Source organism: Arachis hypogaea, chromosome 6 (genome assembly GCF_003086295.3).
Source record: "Arachis hypogaea cultivar Tifrunner chromosome 6, arahy.Tifrunner.gnm2.J5K5, whole genome shotgun sequence".
NCBI lineage: Eukaryota > Viridiplantae > Streptophyta > Magnoliopsida > Fabales > Fabaceae > Arachis > Arachis hypogaea.
Window position 1 is genome coordinate 7508341 of NC_092041.1, and position 20177 is coordinate 7528517.

Here is a 20177-nt window from a genome sequence, read left to right on the forward strand (position 1 = left end):
AAAAATTATAACATCCTTTTCAACGTGCTTCAATCAACACCATAAATATTTCATACCTATTAGGATGGGTAACGAAAAAAGCTTCGTCCAAGATTTGTAGTAGTTTTTGACTTCAGCATCACAACCTCATCATGGCAGAAGCAGGTTCCATCAAAGGGTTTTTCTCTTTATCTGCTGCACACCTCGTAGTTTTTTTCGCACATAAAAGCATACGAATCCTTTTCCATTCTCTTTCTACCAGTAATGTCTGGAGCAGAGCCAAATTTTTTAATTCAGGAATTTAAGGTTCATCATTATAGACGAAGGTGATTTCGTACCTACATAGATCACTTAACCCTCCATGTAAATATTTAACGTGTTACATTGGAAGTTTAGAGGCAATGGTTAAGGTTCGGTCCAATTTGTCTTGGGCAACCCAGAGTAGCAGTAGTTCATGCCAGGGTGTTTGGTCCATAAACTCAGAGGCCGATTTAAGGGTGCTTAAGGTGGCCATGCTCCCCCAATTTAAAAAAAAAAAGTAGTATTATTAGTTTATTATTATTATATAATTAATATATATCTATTAATTATAGATTAAATATATTTTAATATATTACACACTAAAAAAAAATTATATGTTAGTAATATGTATAAATTATAATGTGTATTATAATATATTAGTAATAATTAAAAAATAATAAAAGTTTATAAATATATAAATAATTAAAAAGTTATTGAAATATATAAGGTTAGATTAATGTAAAAAATCAACAATTATAAAAAAAATTATTTGAATTTTTTTATAACAACAGTAACAATTGAATAGATTTTTTAAACAATAAAAATTATTAAAACAAGATGAAAAACGAATTTTTAGCATATTATATAATTGTATATGTTAAAAAAAAGAATGTTTTAAAATTTATTCTAGATAATAAATTGATAATTTTAGTTATATGAAATATCATAGAACAAATTTAAAAATATCAAAATCATAAAGTATCTAATTGAATGTTAATTTTTATATAATATAATTATTAATTTTGATGACTTATATACTATAAATTATATTTTATTAATTTTTTTATTATATTATATTTTAATTGATTTTGTATTTAATTTGATCCTCTCTTATAAAATTTCTGGATCCGCCACTACGCACTGCATAAGGTATATTTGTTTTTCCTTGTATCTTATATGGTGGTAATGTTAAGCTGAATTTTTGTAAATCAGTCTTTCAACTATTATAACGCTGACAATATGATTTGGTATATAGAGAATAACTAGTATTTTTACTTGTAATACTATTATGAGAATATAAATTTTTTAAAATTACGTCGATTCTGATATTATAGATTATGACACAAAAAATGTATAGTATTAAACTACTTTTATAAAATAGTCGTAAGGAATAAAAATCCCCGTCGGCTAAGAAGACCAAAGTCTTAAACAAAATTAAATAATAAATTTTTTAGTTATTATTTTCAAATGAAAGAGTTTAATTTTCTTACTTAATTTTAATATTCGTTATCTAAAATTTGAAAGAATTTAATGTGTATAATTTTATATCTGATTAGATATTAAGTTTGTTGCACAAATAGAAATAATTAATTTTTATACTTGCTATTTAAAAATAATATTTTTTTATATATAAAAATATAATTAGATATTAACATAAAAAAATTTATATTGATAGTTATAAAATTAACTCATTTTTTTAAAACAATTGAATCTTAATTTTAACTTTTAATTACAATATTAGTATTTTTTTAAAAAGTATATGTAATAAATATTTAAAAGAAAAGAAGTGAAAATATATATTAAAAAGATAAGCAGTAAAAATTTAAAATTAAATAAAAATATGTATATAATAATATTTTTTATTTAACTTATATTATGTTGTTAATTTTATTTAATTTTTTGTAGAACATAAAGATAGAAAAAAATAAAGAATGAGAGAAAAGAGAGAGAAAGATAAAGAAGAAGAATGAGAGAGGGAGTTTGTTAATTTTGAAAGTTAAGAAAATTTTTTATTTTAATTATAATGAAAATATCTTGTGACACATTTTGATTTGTCAAATTACTAATATAAAATATAAATTATATATAAGTGAGAAGGATAAAGAGAAATAGAAAAAAAAAGAGATGTAGATAAGAAAATATAAGAAGGATGTTTACTAATTTTAGAGAAAATTATTTTCTCTAAATTTTAATAAGAGAGTGCCATGTGACACATTTTAGTTATTAAATTAGTTAGTAATATATAAATATAATATATAATATAGCTATATTTCAATTTTAGTATTTCAATTTTAATTTTAATTTAATTTAAATATAATTAGAGAATATTATGTTGTATATTTTTATTGTCAAATTCGTAATTAGTCATTGATAATGATATATAAGAGAGATAGAATGAGTAAAGAGAAGAGAGTTCTTTAATTTTAGAAGGAAAGATTTGATTTCAAATATAATAAAAGAGGAACATGTGACACATATTGGCCTTAAAATTAGAGATATATAACAGACACGTTGCGGCGGAGCAGTTGACGATGACATCGCAAACACCATAGTTGCGCAGCTTCTTTACCTTGATGCTGTTGATCCTCAGAAGGTTTTTATCCTTTTTTTTTCTATTCAATATGATTATTACCTTGAACCTGTCTTTAATCTTTACAAGTTTCTAGTGTGTTAAAATCAACTTTCTCTAGTGCAAGCACTGTATCAACTAATATTATGTTATAGAGACTAAATAGAGACTTTAAAAATTTTATTGGCCAAAGAAAAGTTATACAGACCAAAAACCTATTTAAGCCTTTTTTTTTTTTTGTACAATTCTTGACAGAAAATTAATCATCAGTCCTGATCCTCAGGCAAATGAAATGCTGCATCACAAGGCTAACCTGAATGGGTATCTTTCTTACCACACTGGACAAAGTTTGGAAAAGATTAACCAGGACACTGACCGCGATTTTTTCATGAGCGCAAAAGAGGCCAAAGAATATGGATTCATAGATGGTATCATAATGAATCCTCTCAAAGCCCTCCAGCCGTTAGAAGTTGTGGCTGAGGGTAAAGATCGGGCTACCGTTTGAACTGCGGAGTTGAGATTTTTCACTTCCAGGTAAAACCATCAAAGCGTATTTGTTAGCTAAGAACAATCTTCTTGGCTGCTGAGTCCAATTTAACTATGCTATCCATGTTGGTATTCATGTAATTACGTGCCAAAAAGTTCAGGTAAAAATTGATCACAACTTGTGCCTTTACCCTTCAATCTCTTATCTATACTCTGGCGATAACAGGGCAATCCTTCTTATATCTTTTATTTTCAGCGTATTGTATTATTCTTAGAGAAACCATGAGATGGCCTTTGTGAAGAGCTGTTTTCTGGACATAGTAACGGCGTTGTAGTTGTTACCGGGGGAAAAAGAAAATCTTGATTTGTAACTTTTATGTTTCTAATGGATTCGGATTCATTCATTTAATAAAAGTAAAAGACAGAAAATTTTACTTGCTGATGCCATATTTTGTGCACGTTCGTATATTAACGTTATAAACGTTACAGAATATAATAATAAAACGTGAGAATAATTGTCAAGATTTTTTAATTTAAATTAAATAATTATAAAATTTACGGAAATACCAAAAAAAAGGAATAATTACTTAACTACACAACATACCACATCTCGAGTACAAAATTCAAATACGGATGTATTCTGGATATTAAGATCTCGGGTTATAAGAAACGAAAATCTTATATATCTTGGGTGCACCGGGATATGGGGGTCACAGTACCGAAAATATAGTCAAAGGCCTATATATATTATTTGCAATTGAGATTTTCATTTTCAAGAGTTTGGAAAAATTTAGTAACTTTGTAACACCTTCAGTTCGAGTTCCTAAAGTACAGATGGCTCTCGACAATATAGATCGATTTTGCATCTAGCTAGATTACTTGAGGACTTGAAAAGGACGATCCACTACCACCAACTACGTTACGAACTGCAACATACCACTCTATGCTATGTTGTGGCATTAGTTTTACATGTATGTCAAACATTACCCTTACATGCTAATCATCTTCAATTCAGAATAACTTGTTAGTAAATCCACTACTTAGAAAGGCAGATAAAAATTTATATGCAACCCGCCCAACCTCCTTAGAATATATTCTTCTTATATTACTTAGTATGACCGTCTTTAGGGCATGTAGGGTATCAACACAGTAAATGTATAACATCACAATTGAAGTAGACTCAAAAATCACTTATTTATCACTGTTTTTTACTATCCCATTAGAATAAATTACAACAAAAAAAACTGATTATTATCTGTGCGAATAAAGTTAAAGGATAAAAAGAGAGAAAATAGAAAAAAAATGAATTGTGACTAATGGTTGAGTATGGGAGAATATATATAGAATTTTTCTCAAAGATAGAATGCAGAAAAATCTAGACTATAATACACGTATCTTGGGTACTATGGCTAATTTGTTTCTAACTATATCTTGGGTGATGCGACTCCTTTTTGGGTTTGACCGTATCTTGGGTGATGCGACTCCTTTTTAAACGTATCTCGGGTGCTCAGTATCTATTTCTCTATGTGAAACGTATTTCGAATACGTTTGGGATACATCAGATTTTCGTTGCGTCATAGTTTGACTGAAATCTCAATATCCAAAATACGTCCGTATTTGAATTTTGCTTTCAATACTCAAAATGTGATACGTTATATATTTAAGTAATTATTCTATATTTTATATATTTTTATAAATTTTATAATTATTTAATTTAAATTAAAAAATCCTAATTGTCACCTGAGCTACCTAACCTCACCTTTAAAAAAGAGTGTGTATATATTATCTTATTACATTCAGGTACAGCAAGTGATCAGTCTTTGAAACTACTTTCTATGGGGTAGGCAAAAATACGATCATGCAAAAACGTGATAGTTGTTACAAATTACAATTTGTAATTAATTGTTTTTGGGTGTGTTTGGTTAAGGAACGAATATGAGATGAAAAAATTTACATAAATGTTTTTAATAATTAATATATAATTATATATTAATTATAACTTTTCATAGTATGAAAAAATTCTTTCTATTTTTACTTTTTTAATCAGGCATTATTAAAGATAAAACAATGGTAACTTGGTTTCTTAAACCATAAGTAACATTAGCTTAGTCTTCAAAATATTCATCAAAAGCGACACCATAAAGAGTAATAACCGTTGAGTAGTGCCAAGGGGTGGCAATTATATTGCAAAACAATACATATTTTTAAAGGACATCATAAAAAATGTTTTATTAAAAAAAGAATGGGTAAATAGAAATAAGTGAAGTGGGTGTTCATTTTTTATATGGATAAAATCAAAAAATAAAATAAGTGTCCGGTGTTGACAAAAAGAAGGGAGTGAAGAGAATAATGATAGGAAGAAAAGTGGCAAAGGAAAGCAACACTAACTCCTCCATCATTTTGGGCACCCAAGAAAAAGGGAACACTTGGTCCTTGCTAAGTGCTGAGTGCTATACAAAGACAAAAAAAGAAGAGCACTACCTCGCGAACCTCGTGCCATTTATCATTTATCTTTCAATAAAAACCAAATGTAACATCCAATGCCATTGGCCCCCCCATTCCTCCATCCTCTCCCTCATGTCTTCCAACTCCAACAGTCCAACCCCAATTCCATGCGTGCACCTTTTAAAATAAAAATGATCAAATTTAACCAATAATCATGATTTTTAAAATCAGAAACTATATTACATGAAATAACTTTATAAAAATTGTAATAGCTGATGATAGATTAAATTAAAAATGACTAAGTCCATGCTTCAAAAGTTAAGAAAAAAAATTGAAAATCTAACCCAAATGGATGATATCAGGAGATAAATAACATATCTGAACAATAATACTACTATAGATAGATACATTCTTCTAGGTGGTGGCAATTATCCAAAAAAAAAAAAAAGACACACGTGAATCAAGAAGGAAAAACGGGAATCCTTTCATCGGATAAAATGCTCCTCGTGAAGTGCAAGAAAGGTGAAGACATGGGCAACTCCTCAAGCTCATCGAAGAAATCAAGTTCATCTGATTTTTTCGTTGTCAAGTTCTTGATCTGTGCATAGCATAGTGGCTCTTCCTCTTCTAACAAAAGATCTATTCTTTCATGGCTTTTCTCACTGCTTAGCTTGAATGGATCTTCTTGGTCTACAACAACAATATCTTCATGGCTGCTTATTGGAGACTGCAAGTAATGGAAACTCTTCTCATCAGCCGTGGCCATAGACACAGTAGTAGTACTTGGCTTCTCATGATCCGTGCTGTGTTCTTCTTCAACCTGTTCATGCTCATGTTCATGTTCATGTTCTTGTTCTTGTTCTTCCACCTTTGAGAGTTCTTCTTCTGTGGTTTCTCCACCTTCTTGTTCTTTTGGTTTTTGTGATAAATTCTGGGTGGAGATTATTGCATCAGGAGAAGGGTGATTATGTGTAGAGGTGTATGTGATGATGATCATTGAAGCATCTGTTCTGCATCTCTCTACTTGCTTCTTCGCTGAACAACCCTTTGATGTGCTGCATCTGTAATAACCCCTGCACAGTTATCATACCAAGATCTTCAAGGCATAGCTAGGAGACAAAAATCATGGGTTGAAATTGAAATTGAAATTCCTTTTACACACTAACGACACATTAAGATTATGTTTTGAAACTGTCCTGAGACACTAAGTGACACAAGTTTAAATAAAGTCTCTCTTGAAATAAACTGTCTCCATATTTTGTGTTACCAATAATTATTACTAAATAGGCTTAGTTTCTCTGTATTTACTATCATCAAATCTAACCATAATGAATTGCTTTGGAAACCCAAAAAAAGAAAAGGTTATAATTTCTATAGGGGTTTGGAATTAAGAAGGACTGAATAATATACATATATATGGGACTAATTAAGGGTACATATAGATCATAAGAACATTATTACATGATGATGATGATCTAGTATAGAAATTAAACAAAGAAGGTGAATTAACCTTGGATATGGAGACCCTTTGATTGGCTTTTGTCCATATTTCCTCCAAGACCAAAAATCTGAAGGTAGCCCTTCATTCTTCAGTCTGCTGATATTGTTTCCCTCTCCTATCCTCACCCTCACAACAGTTTTCTCAACCATTTTCCTGCCACACATGCACATCAACATGAAAACCAAAAGTTGCAACAAAATAAACTTTATGTTGAAATTACATAGCCAAAATCAAATATCAGAACTGCATATTATGTCCACCTTTTCTTGGATGCCTGAGTTTCTGATGATTTGAGCTCCTCAGAAGTTTCTTCTGATTCAAGTTTAGTGGATACATTGGCGTCCATAGTAGAAGGTTGCAACAATCAGTGGCTGCTATAGCTAATAAGCTTGAGAGTATGTAGTAGTTTTTGAGATTCAGTTTTAAGCAAAGTGGATCTTACTGATTAGAGAGAGAAATTGGAGTAGGAATAAGGACAGTGAATAGTTATGAATAGATAATGGCAAAACCCCCCAAGTTGCTTTCTATCTATCTTTTCATTCATTTAATATAAGGGAGCTACTCAAATGAAGATGTAAAAAACATCTTTTTATGAAGATGCTTTGTATAAAAGTGTGATTTATTAATTTGGCCACACTTCAAATAAAAACAACACTTTTATAACATATCAAAATCTAACTCTACAATCCATCATCTAAAGGTCAAAAAGAAAAATCATCACATGAAGACAATTATAATATCTTCATGGGAGTACCCACCTTAATATAAAGCCATATGATCAACTACGCACATATATATCACTACCACCAGCTCTCATCAACCCCACCTTACTTATAATACATATATATCACTACCACCAGCTCTCATCAACCTCAATATGTTTTATTTTTATATTTTAGAATATTTTGCTTAAGATTAAAATTCAAAATCTAAAATAAAAAATAATTAAAAAATCATTGATATTGATTAAAAAATTAATTTTTAATTAAACTGATTTGATAATAAAAGATAGAGAAATTTTTGAAAATTCAGTAATTTTAATTTTTTATTATTATTTGATTAGTATAAATATTAAATTATTTTTAATAAAAAATTATTAATTTATGTGTGTAAATTCTGAAAAATATAAGTGCAAATTGTATTGATTTATATGTGCAAACTCTGATAAAAATAGATGTAAATTATATATTGTTTATATGTAAAATTTTTATAAATATAGGTACAAATTATTTTTGATCACATGTTAACTAAAAATAATAATATTTATTGATCAAGTAGCATTAACAGGCTAATTTTTTATATGAAAATTATTATTGTATTATTCTCAGTTATGGAGAAGTGGTGTATTTTAATTTAGTAGGGAGATAATCACAAATATGAGGGTTTGATTTGTGTTTTAAAAATTTTTAAAAATTAACATTCACAAATCATAAGGTTAGATTTGTGTAAGTTGACAAATCAAATGGTCGGTTTTGTATTTTAAAAAATTTTAAAAAGTTAATATTTACAAATTAGAGAGTCAGATTTGTGATTTTCTTAGAAAAAAAAAACACACCAAATTTTATATATTATTATTAAAAAATACTACTATAAATCCAATATCAAAATTAAATTGGATTATATTAGGTAATTAATGATTTTCTTGAATAATATGAATGACGAATCCTAAATTTGACCTAATTCAAATAAAACACACTACACTTTAAATTACTCATGTAATTCTTAATCTTAAAATAATCATTCCCATACCTAATAAATTGAACATCCGATATATATTCATTATTCACATTGTTTAATATTCTCATTGTCTAGTTATACTTTTCTAAATTAAAAAGCCGCATTAGCATTGCTCTCAAAAATATATTACTTAACTTTTCCATATTGCTTAGCAATTGGGTTACTACCGGATTTGGTGGAGGGGACTATGTCATCACAGCAAGTTGGCCAATTTTTATTTGGTGGACACCATTTAAAAAAATATAAATTATATTTAACATAAAATAAAATAGATCACAATCATCCCAAGGATCTAGCCTTATTTTTACTTGTTAGTATTTGTTTTATGTGAAATAATTATTCTTCAGTTATGACTGTGCCGAGACATGGATGTTACTCCCTGTCCACTAAAACGAATCGGAGCTTGCTGACATTTTTATAAAAAGGCTGTCACTTATTTTGTAACCCTAGATAAGATTATTGAGTCACGTGACATGAATTCCAGAGCTGGATTGGATAATGTGTGTGTGCCTGATTTTGAACAGGAGAATAGTGGACGAAGTTATAACCCTTTGGGGCAATGTATATAATTGAGGCTATAAAGTATAGGCATTGTTCATTAATGCTATCACCATCTTCATTCAACAACAAAGAGCCAAATGGGAGATAAAGGCGTTGGAAGAAGGTTCTAAATTATTGGACTCTTGAGTCTCAAAAAGTCAAATCTTATTTTTGGGATATGGTAATTTTTTTTTTTAGTCTTTACATTATCAATGAATAAACTCATACATAGGTGTCTACCGAATAAAAAACTCAGTATACTTATCTTTAGAGAAAAATATAGTTTATTTATTTATTTTATTTGAAGGAACTCACATGAAACGACTTATATAGGCTTTGCCGTTAAAAACTATGAAATTGCTTAAGTCTAATTTAGATAAACAGTTTAATTAATTTTTTTAAAAATAATTTAAATAATAAATATTTATATAAAAAGTAATTTATAAATAAATTATTTTATATTTAAATTTTTAGTTATAAAATATTTATTTTAAAAAAAATATAATAAAAAAAATTTATTATGAGATAAATTGTTTTTTAATTTTTTTATAAGTACTTAAATTTTATTTTAAAAATTATATTAAACATTAATATTACTATTTTTTATAAGTCAAAAACTCAAAAAAATAATTTTTAAAATTTTTTAAACGGAGGTAATTACCAACAAAATAGTGGCGTAGATTTATTTATTTTATTTTTATCTTTTGTTAGACAATGAAGATCGTTGAGGATACCAAAAGAAAAACTGAAAAAATATTAATTTGGGCCAACCTACTACTATCATCTCCAAAACAAAAAAACCATGTCTACGGTCAATCTAAATACAGGCTGGCTCACGACCAAAAACAACTAAGGCTGGACTCAGATAAATATGGGCAATCCGTATGATTTTTTTTTTGAAAAAAAAAGCAAGAAGAGAAAGGAAATAATCCACCCAAATAAAAACTTTTTAAATTTATCAAAAAAAAAAATTTTTCAAATTTGTTCGAATATCGCCTTGCACCAACTCATTGGTTAGCGAGAAATTCTTAAATGGAGTTTTGATCCACGATAAATTAGTCCTTATTCTGTCAGTTAAGAGATACCGTGAACAATTAAAAAAAACTTTTCAAATTTGTTTCTACTTTCTATAGTTATTAGTTACTGTTTACCTTTACCACCCACCCTTCTAAAATAATCCGCAGCATCGGTAGTTAAGACTTAACACTTGAGTCAGTCATGAGTATCAGTTGTATGGTATGCCATCCATGTAACGTTACGTTACTGGAATTTTCTTTCCATTCCCACTCCTATAAGCTATTCTCAATTAATTACTAAAAATTGAGTGTGTGCTAACTTCGAAAATGCTTATTTATCTACTATGATGTGCAAACAAAGTGTTATTCTAAAGTGAGAGAATGCAAGCAAAAGTGATCGTTTAATTTTCCTTAAGAAAAACAAATAATAAAAACCTAGTGGTAGTAGAGAGTGTTAATTAGTCAAAGATATACATAACATTATAAAATTGGAGTGAACCTTAGCTTGGTGGGGAAGCACGTATCGGCGTCCTCCAAATCTGAAATCTCAAAAGTCCAAATGGCTTAACCTAATTAAATTTGCATTTTCAGCCAACCATATATGGCAGCACCACTTCAATCCAAATTCCAAGTTAGCACCAATTCCATTTCCAGCCTCTGTACCAAACCAACGCGCAAATGATTCAAGGATGCAACTCAATTGAATAATACCAACAATATCCTACATACATCTTATCAAATATCTGACTATTCAAATGAAATTCTATTCATAAATATTATTAGATAAATTTAATATATTTGATCAAATTATTATTTATTAATTTCAACTAATATTTTTATAACCAATATAAAATTGTGAAGCAAATGAACGATGGACGTGGCAACCACTTGGAAGTTGTTAAGTTCCTATACCTCTATTATCTCTATGTATGTGCTTCAATTTTATGTTGTGATCTCAAACCTTCATTAGTAGCTGTTTCCAGAAAAAAAAGCCACAAAGATGAAAGAAGATCCATTGATGAATTCTTCATCATTAGCTTCAGCTGCAAGGGAAGTGTTCTACCTCATCACTCTCACACTTCTCACACTCCTTTTACCCCTCTCCTTCCTCCTTCTATCAAGCCTCTCTACTCTTCAATACTACCTTCAAACCCTCACTTTCTACTACCACCATTATTCACCACCTTATCTTCTGTCCCTTGCACTTCGTATTGGTTCTTCTCTTCTCTGCATTCTTGTCTCCATTCTCACTGTTGCATCCTTGATCCATGGCTTCACCGGTGGTAACATCACCCTTTTCACATATTCTTCTTCTTCTTTTAAGCCTCGTCTCTACACTGCGTGGATTCTTCTTTGCGCGTTCCAAGTTTGTGTTGGGTTAGGCATTGAGGGAAGCATTCAAGCTGGTTTTTACGACGATGACGGCGACTCAGGTTCTGGCGTTGAGAGGAGCCTCTTGAGGAGGGTGGTGTTCCTCTTGGGGCTGCACGAGACAACACATGTTTGGTCCAAGATGGTGGTGAGGCCGGTGGTGGATGACACGGTGTTCGGGGTGGAAGCAAGAAAGGAGAGATTGGTTGAGAGGGTGGTGATGGCGGCGAGCCTGGGAACCTTGTGGTGGTGGAAGATGAGGGAGGATGTAGAGACATTGGTGGTGATGGGTGAGGTAAAGAAGGAACAGTTTATGGATGTGGGAATGGGTGATTTTGTTGGATGGTGTTTGTATTATGTCACTGTCATAATTGGGATCATTAAGATTCTCAAGACTCTTGTGTGGATCTTCATGATTTCCCTCTCTACAAGAAGAAGAACAAGGATTTCCATGGTGGAAACTAGTGAGGACAATGACGCCAAGGTGTAAAAGTAAAACTTAAGCAATATTCTCTATTTTTTCTTTTTTCTTTTCATACCCAAATTTGTTGTATTAGGGACATGAAAGTAATATTCTTATGGGCACCCAAAATAAATTAAAAACAAAAAATTATTGTTATACCTTTTTGCTGAGTTACAATAGATTTGTAATGGATATTTGTATATTAACAACACCACTTTGTATAAGTATAAAGCATTATGATGATTGCATCTTTGACATATGCAACTCAATGATCAGATTTTCAAAATACTAAGTGTGTGTTTGGATTAGAGTTGCCCAAATTGGAGTTTGAATAAAAGTAATTTTGTAAAATTAATTTTGGATAGAAGTGAGTTTGTCCCAACATGATTTATGTTTGACAATTTTATACTAAAATTGATTTTAATAAAATGAAATTGTTTGGATAATATTAATTAAAATCACTTTTAGATAGATAATTATTTAATTACTAAAAAAATATAATATTAAATTATAATATTATTTTTTAATATATTTAATCCTTTTTTATATTTCTTTTAGTATATTTTTTATATAATATTTTTTATAAAATTTTACTTTATTTTATTATAATTTTTTTAATAAAAATTAATATTTATTTATTAAATTAAAAATAACATATAAAATAATATATTTTAGTACCTTTTATGAGTACTCTCAGTCATTTTATTTTGTTTATTGTTTTAGATTCTATGCTTTTATTATTATTTATAATTAATTTTTTATTTAATTTATCATTTTCAATAGAAACAATAATACATATTATAACAAATTAGAATAATAAACAATGAACAAGAATTATAATAATAAATTTTACAATATCAAACAAAAAATATTCTATAATTTTATTAGTATTTTCAGTATTCTTTTATTTATTATTAATTATTACTTATGATTCCATTGTTATGTATGATTAGTTTTTTATTTACTTTATATTTTTAATAAGATCAATAATTCATATTATAATAGAATTAAAATAACAAATTTAATAAAAAAACTAAAATATAAAAAAACTAAAAATTGAAAAAAAATTTAAAATATTTGAAATGACTTGAAACAAATATGAAATTTTTTTTAGAAAAAACCAATAATGATCATCAAAGGCGAACTCCCGCTGAAGTGAACGCAGAAGCAACAATTTTTTGCTTCCAGTAAACGCGCTTTTAAGCTGCAAAATCACTTCTGCTTTAGAGAAAAAAGATTGCCAAACATTAAAAAGCAGCGTTCAAAGAACTTTAACACACTTTTATCCTCTCAAACGGGTTTGCCAAACACACCCTAAGTCTTGACGAAATTAATAATAAATATTTTAAAGTGATATTTCTTCCCAAGGATTACAATAGATTCTTTAATTAGGATCTGACACACAAAAATCTTGAGTAAATTTTTTTTTTTTATACATTAAGTCCATTCATTTACCTAATAATAGATCTTAATTTCTTTTTTTTTCAAGTAATGTTATTAAGTATATTTTTTCACTTTACTTTTTTAAGTAAAACTTAAAAAATATGTGAAAGAAGATATTAAACAATATAAAAAAATTTTTGAGATGATTTGGTTCCTCCATCACTCAAATGACTCCATCTCGTATTCTTTTTTGTTTTTTTTTTTTTTTTGGTGGACTTCTCCACCCGCTATTCTAGAGAATTAGATAAATGTGATACCTATGGGCTTGTATTGAAAATGGAGAATAGTTCATGGCCCGTTTTGGAAGAAGTGATTGAAATTACCGCTAGCCAAGCTGCAGCTTAGTCCACCGCAATCTGGTTCTGTTGGCCTAAAAGGCTAAAACCACTGCCATACGGCAATTCACAACTGTAAACAAATAATGATTCTTTCAACTGTACAAAAAAAAAAACACACACACACACACACACACACAGTCTTGTTGGCAATAGGTAGCAATTAACTAATACTGTAATGAATTATACCAACAACAAAAAGCCTAATACTCTAATGATCGTCCAAAATAAAAATAACCAATATTTTATTAGTATAATGTGGCAAAGATTTTAGTTAAAATGACAAATTATGATGGCTCATCTCATAATATGCTGCATCCATATTTGAAACTTGACGAAGGCCAAATAATAGATGGAAACTCTTAAGTTTTATGTGTAATTGTATAGTGTGAGTAAATTTGTGATGTTGTAATATCTATAATTAGAAGTTATTTAAAAAAATCAATTTCTACTAGTATAAATATTTAATAATTATGTTAAATATATATATTAAAATCAATAATTAGTATAGAATATACATGAAATATAAATATATATTTAAAACAAGTTAAATTATATTTGTATTTATATACAAATATATGATGACTGTTTTTAGTAATTAATTTTTGTTTGTAAATAATATTTTTTATTTTTAAAATGTAATCAATCTTCTTTACCCACAGGTGTATAGTTTCCTAAGACAGCACAGCAGGGCAAAATCTTGTTTCAATATTTTTTTGGTGTCCAATCTTGTTTCAATATTAATAATGCAATGTTTTAGGTGTTTTAAGAATAAATAAGTGTTTTTGTTCTACTTTATTCATATTGTGATACATCAATATACTAGAGAAAAAGAGAGTTTGTTTAAAAAATATAAGCTTTTTAAACTTTTAAATTTAATTTTAAATAATAAAAAAGAGCCACAATACAAATATCCTAAACATAAATAAAATAAACCGAAAATTCTCATGAATACCTAAATTTTCATAATAAACCATCAATCATAGAATATTCCCGTAATTTATTTGCTGATATACTGATAAAAATATGTTTCAAAAAAAGAAAAAAAATGTAGATAAGATCTAATTGATTTTGACATTTTGGTTGCTTCCCTGTTTCATTGGATGCAGTCGTCAGTCAAACGCTCATCCTTAATTTATCCCTCCATCGTTCTCTTGTATTGAATTTAAAATTATACAAATCCTCCCGGTGTAGGTATTATGCATTGTTTGGATCTTGACCATTTTTACAATAAAGACAAATTTATAGCAGACCACGATCAATTAAAAATGCTTTGTCGTGTAATCGACTAATCGTTAAAATTGATCATCACATTATTATAGGATAAAGTATAGTAATTTACTTAAGCAAAAGTGTCACTTTATTTCATTTTATGATGATAAGAATATAAATTATAAAACCAGAATATAGAAAATAATTGTTAAGTTTTAGACTCCTTTTATGTATAGGAAAAATGCTTAAATATTAATTAGGGACGGAAATAAGTATTGGAGAAGGGGCAATGGCCCTCAAATTAAAAATTTGAGAAAAAGACAAATAGGTCCTGATTTTTTAAACTTTTGATAAATACGTTTCTGACAAAATTTAAATACAAAAAAGTTTCTGACTTTAACAAACGGAGGACAATTTAGTCCTTCCGTCTATTTGCCTCTTATACACCTAACGGAACTGGCTGACGTGGCTGAAACGGTGTCCAGGTGTCCGTTACGGTGCCACGTTGGAAGGGGAAAAAAGTTCGAAGGACAAATAAGTCATTGACGTCATTTTACAAATAAAGTTCGAAAGACAAATAGGTCCTTGAGAATTTTTTTTTTCAAAATTAATAAACTCATTTCCTAAATTCTCTCATCTACCTCTCTCCATTTTTATATTTCTCTCTACTATTTTTACTCTATATATAATTATATTTTATATTAGTAATTTGACAAATCAAAATATGTCATTCGATATTTTTTTACAATTAAAATATTTTAAATGTAAAATTATACACATTAAATTATTTTAAATTTTAGATAACGAATGTTAAAATTAATTACTAATAAAAAATTAGACTTTTCATATAAAAATAATAACTAAAAATTTTATTATTTAATTTTTTATCTGCAGATATCTTGGTCTTCTTAGTCAAAAACTTTTGTCAACTTACGACTTTTTTGTAAAAGTAGTTTGATTTTATAAATCTTCTGTGTCATGCATAATTTATACTGTTAGAACAAAGTGAACTATAATTTAAAAAATATATATATTCTCGTAATGTTATTATGCATAAAAATACTAGTTCTAATATAATACACAAATGCACTAATGCTAACTTAATACATGAATGATGCACAAATGAACTAATGCTAACTTGATGCATAAATGAACTGATGCTAACTAATGCCACTGGTATGATGAAAACTGAACTAATGCAATTTAACAAATTCTAATATAATACACAAATGCACTAAAACTAAACTAATGCAATTTAAGAAAAAGAGTAGAAACATAACAAGCCCAATTTCTACAATTTTAATACAAATAATTTAAATTATAGAATAAAACAAGTTAACTAGATTTCAAAATACAAGCATAATTTTATCAGAAATTATTTTTAACATGGAAAGAAAATTGGTGTTTTGGTTGAATATTGACATTTGAAGTGTATTACAGTATTGTGAAAATTATTCAACACGGCCACACGTGTTGGCTAAGATGCTGCCACGTGTTCAACACGCCCCGACGTGTTGGCCAGAATGATGCCACGTGTTCACCACGCCCCCCACGTGTTGCACCACGCCCCCCCCACGTGTTGACTTCCCACAAAAAAATCCACCCATCTATAATTACACTACATTCTCCCATTTTCAACAAAACACCAATATTTTTTTCATACAAAAAAAATTAGCCTAATTTTATAAACTAAATTCTCATAATAGAAGCATAATAGAAGTATAATGAAAAAAAAAATTCTCAAGGATCTATTTGTCCTTCGAACTTTATTTGTAAAATGACGTCAATAACTTATTTGTCCTTCGAACTTTTTTTCCCTTTCAACGTGGCACCGTAACGGACACCTGTACACCGTTTCAGCCACGTCAGTCAGTTCCGTTAGGTGTATGAGAGGCAAATAGACGGAAGGACTAAATTGTCCTCCGTTTGTTAAAGTCAGGGACTTTTTTGTATTTAAATTTTGTCAGGAATGTATTTATCAAAAGTTTGAAAAGTCAATGATCTATCTGTCTTTTTTCCTAAAAATTTTAATGTATAAAGGTTATTAATTTTTATATTAATCTTTTCTTAATTTTATTTTTTTTTCTAAAATTATATTTTTATGTTGGTTCTCTTTTAAGAATTATTTTAGTTCCGCTCCTGATATTAATATTTAAGTTCATGGTTGCTTTTTTTTAAGAGTGAAACGAGAAGTTGAGTTAAGATGGATTGAGAGAAGTTTCTTTTAAAAGAGAATATAAAAAACACTAAAAAAAAGAAGAGAGAAAGCTATTTTTGTACATATATAAAATTATTTCTGTAAATTGGTCATTGCAGTCTGCAGATTCGTTAATTGTTAGATCGAGTTTAAATATGGACGTGTTTCAGACACCTAATTTTTTATTTTCACCGTTCCGATCTTTAATACCAGGTTTGTAGTTAGAGATATTAACTTTGTGGTATTTTTATCTTCTTGGTTCTTATTCTGTAAGGTTTAATGCTTTGGTTATTTGGCTTATTCTATGCATATTTTGTGCAATAATTTGTGACTTTCTTGTACCGTATTTTGATCATAATGAAGTGATTTTTCTGTTCTTGGTAACTTGTGATTTTTACTTCTCACATTAAAGAGAATTTTCATGTTAAAAATTTTGGTATGTTCTGTTGAGAATAAGTAGTATAACCACAATCCAATCAATCATGTGTCAAATAATTTGTTATTGTTATTATATTAAAATGTTAATATAATAAGATCCTTAATTAAATTTAGAGATTTATCATTGTGATAGTAATCATAATATTGAGAGATGAATCTTTTATAATTTAATCTAAATTGTTCTTGGTCATAAGATTATTAAAAATGACATTAAATAATCCGAAAAGATCAATATATTTATAATGGTCTTCATTGGATAAAGATTAATAGATCTTATTTATTAAATTATATATATAGATGGTACATATAGAGATATGACCATTAAAGTGACTCACTTTTAGAATTCCTAATGGTTATAATTACCGCATATTTGTCAATAGGATATTCTCAAGATGAACATCGTAGTAGAGTTTTCTTTGACCTGCGACTGTCATAGTAATTAACAATGTATTTATTATACTTTGATTCCGTACACCTAATACCCTAGGGTGCTAGTTGAATGGATATTGTGTATGATTTAAATACTTGTAGAATTAATAATTGGTAGATACTACCATGAAGATTTTACTATTGTTTTCATATGAAGATGTTTTTTTTTATCATTAGATGATGAAATGTATGGTTTAATTTTGATGTTTTACAAAAGTGTTTTTTTTAAAGTGTGGCTAAATAAACAAAGTACACTTTTAACACAAGAATCTTCATAAAAAGATGTTTTTAACATCTTTATTTAAGTAGTTGCCTTAATAATTAGTCAATAAGGAATCCGTCAACTTTTGGTAAAGAGTTTGAACTCTATGATTATAATGACTGAGATGAATAAAACCTTGGCCAAGGGGATTGAATGAATGAAGAAATGAGTTTCTTAAGTCATTCACAGTTCATTATAATAATGATAACAAGTTAGAATTTTACAATTAAACCATACTCTAAAGGCTAACCAAGAGCTAGAAAGATAGAAGGAATTATACTTTGTTCTTCTAAGGTTCTTAGTAAAAATATATTACTTCATACTATCGGGTCGTTCAGGAGTGTTGCTAAACGCCAACCTTGATTAGTAAATTTAGTATGACTAATTTACTACCCGCTTAGTATTGAACCTATGAAGTCACACACTAACGAGTGTTCTAATCTTTGTTGTAGAAATATTTAATTATTATTTTGATTTGATCAAATAAATAATTATATTAATTCAAATGGAATATTATTGTGATTTTTGCTAGCACTAAGAATATAATAAAAATATGATAATTGAGAATATTAAATGAGATTTGAGAATAATTAGTTATTCTATTTCTAAAATTGAATTATATATTTGGATGAGATCCAATAAATCAATTATGTTTTAAATTATTATGATATGATTCATAAAATTTGAAGGATTCAGATTTGAAATTTCAAGATATGATTTAAATTTGAATTGAGATTCAAATTTAAAATCAGTAACAAATATCATACTATATATATGTATGCCAAGAGTAGAGGAATATGACGAGAATAAGAGAGAATAAAACACAAGGGTTGGGTTTTATTCCTTTACCTCTACACACATAAATGTATGTGAGCCTAATTCTTGCAGAAGAATTTTATGGTGTGTAAAAAGTTGCAAAGATGTTCTCAATTTAGATCAGATATCCATTGGTCAAAGAGTTGACAGCAAAGGTTGGTCTCGGTGTGGATACGCATAGCGCCTTCGTACCATCCAAGGAGAAAAAGATTTTTTTACTAGCGTACTCAGGTATTTATATCTAATCTACTATATATTTATTATTGGAATAAAATTTAAGCACAAAAATAGATCTTTAGGATTAACTTCTTTTCTTCCGCTGTGTGTTATGAACACATGATAATCCTTTATGTTCTTTTTTCTATTTCTGATTTTTCTGTGCATTTTTTACTACTATTGGTGTGTTAATTTGCTACTGCCATTTATTTATGAGTAGATATTATTGCTCATCTAATTCTTACAAAAAAAATTGTGTGTTTTATTCCTATCATTTGATGTCAGAACTCAGTTTTAGACATTTGGTTATAACTTAGTTGAAAGATAAAAAAAATAATTATACTAGATAGGATGATAAATTTGAATGACACTAATTTTCATCTATGAAAGGACAGACTAAAATATTTGTTATTTGTCAAAAATCTACATTTACCTATATTTACTACACATAAGCTAGAGTCTAAAACATATGAAGAATGGGAGTTTGAAATTTGAACATCAACAATTTTGTGATTTTATTAGACAATGAATGGATGATAATATTTATAATCAAATTGCTAATGAAACGCATGTTAGAGTTTTGTGGAATCAAATTGAATCCTTGTATGCTTTCAAGTCCGGCAATAATAAATTATACTTATTGGGTAAGTTGATGAATTTGAGATAGAAAGACAAATTGCTGGTATTAGATTACTTAAATA

General features: G+C 28.3%; 2 protein-coding genes across 3 annotated transcripts; one reads left to right on the top strand and one right to left on the bottom strand.

Moving 5' to 3' along the window:
* Positions 1 to 5753: 5753 nt before the first annotated feature.
* LOC112695735 (uncharacterized) lies at positions 5754 to 7765 on the bottom strand. 2 transcript variants are annotated; one of them, XM_029298868.2, is made up of 3 exons: positions 7262 to 7765; positions 7011 to 7154; positions 5754 to 6561 (listed from the first exon to the last, which is right to left on the bottom strand). In XM_029298868.2, the coding sequence occupies exons 1-3, from the start codon at positions 7345 to 7347 to the stop codon at positions 5961 to 5963; spliced, it is 831 nt and encodes a 276-aa protein (XP_029154701.1). In that variant the 5' UTR covers positions 7348 to 7765; the 3' UTR covers positions 5754 to 5960. The 2 variants fall into 2 exon arrangements, with proteins under 2 accessions (XP_029154701.1, XP_025603979.1); XM_025748194.3 differs by having other exon boundaries at positions 5754 to 6573.
* Positions 7766 to 11158: 3393 nt separating this feature from the next.
* LOC112695736 (uncharacterized) lies at positions 11159 to 12346 on the top strand. The gene has a single exon (XM_025748195.3). It carries the CDS (start codon positions 11295 to 11297, stop codon positions 12153 to 12155), a length of 861 nt encoding a protein of 286 aa, XP_025603980.1. The 5' UTR covers positions 11159 to 11294; the 3' UTR covers positions 12156 to 12346.
* The last annotated feature ends 7831 nt before the right edge of the window (positions 12347 to 20177 follow it).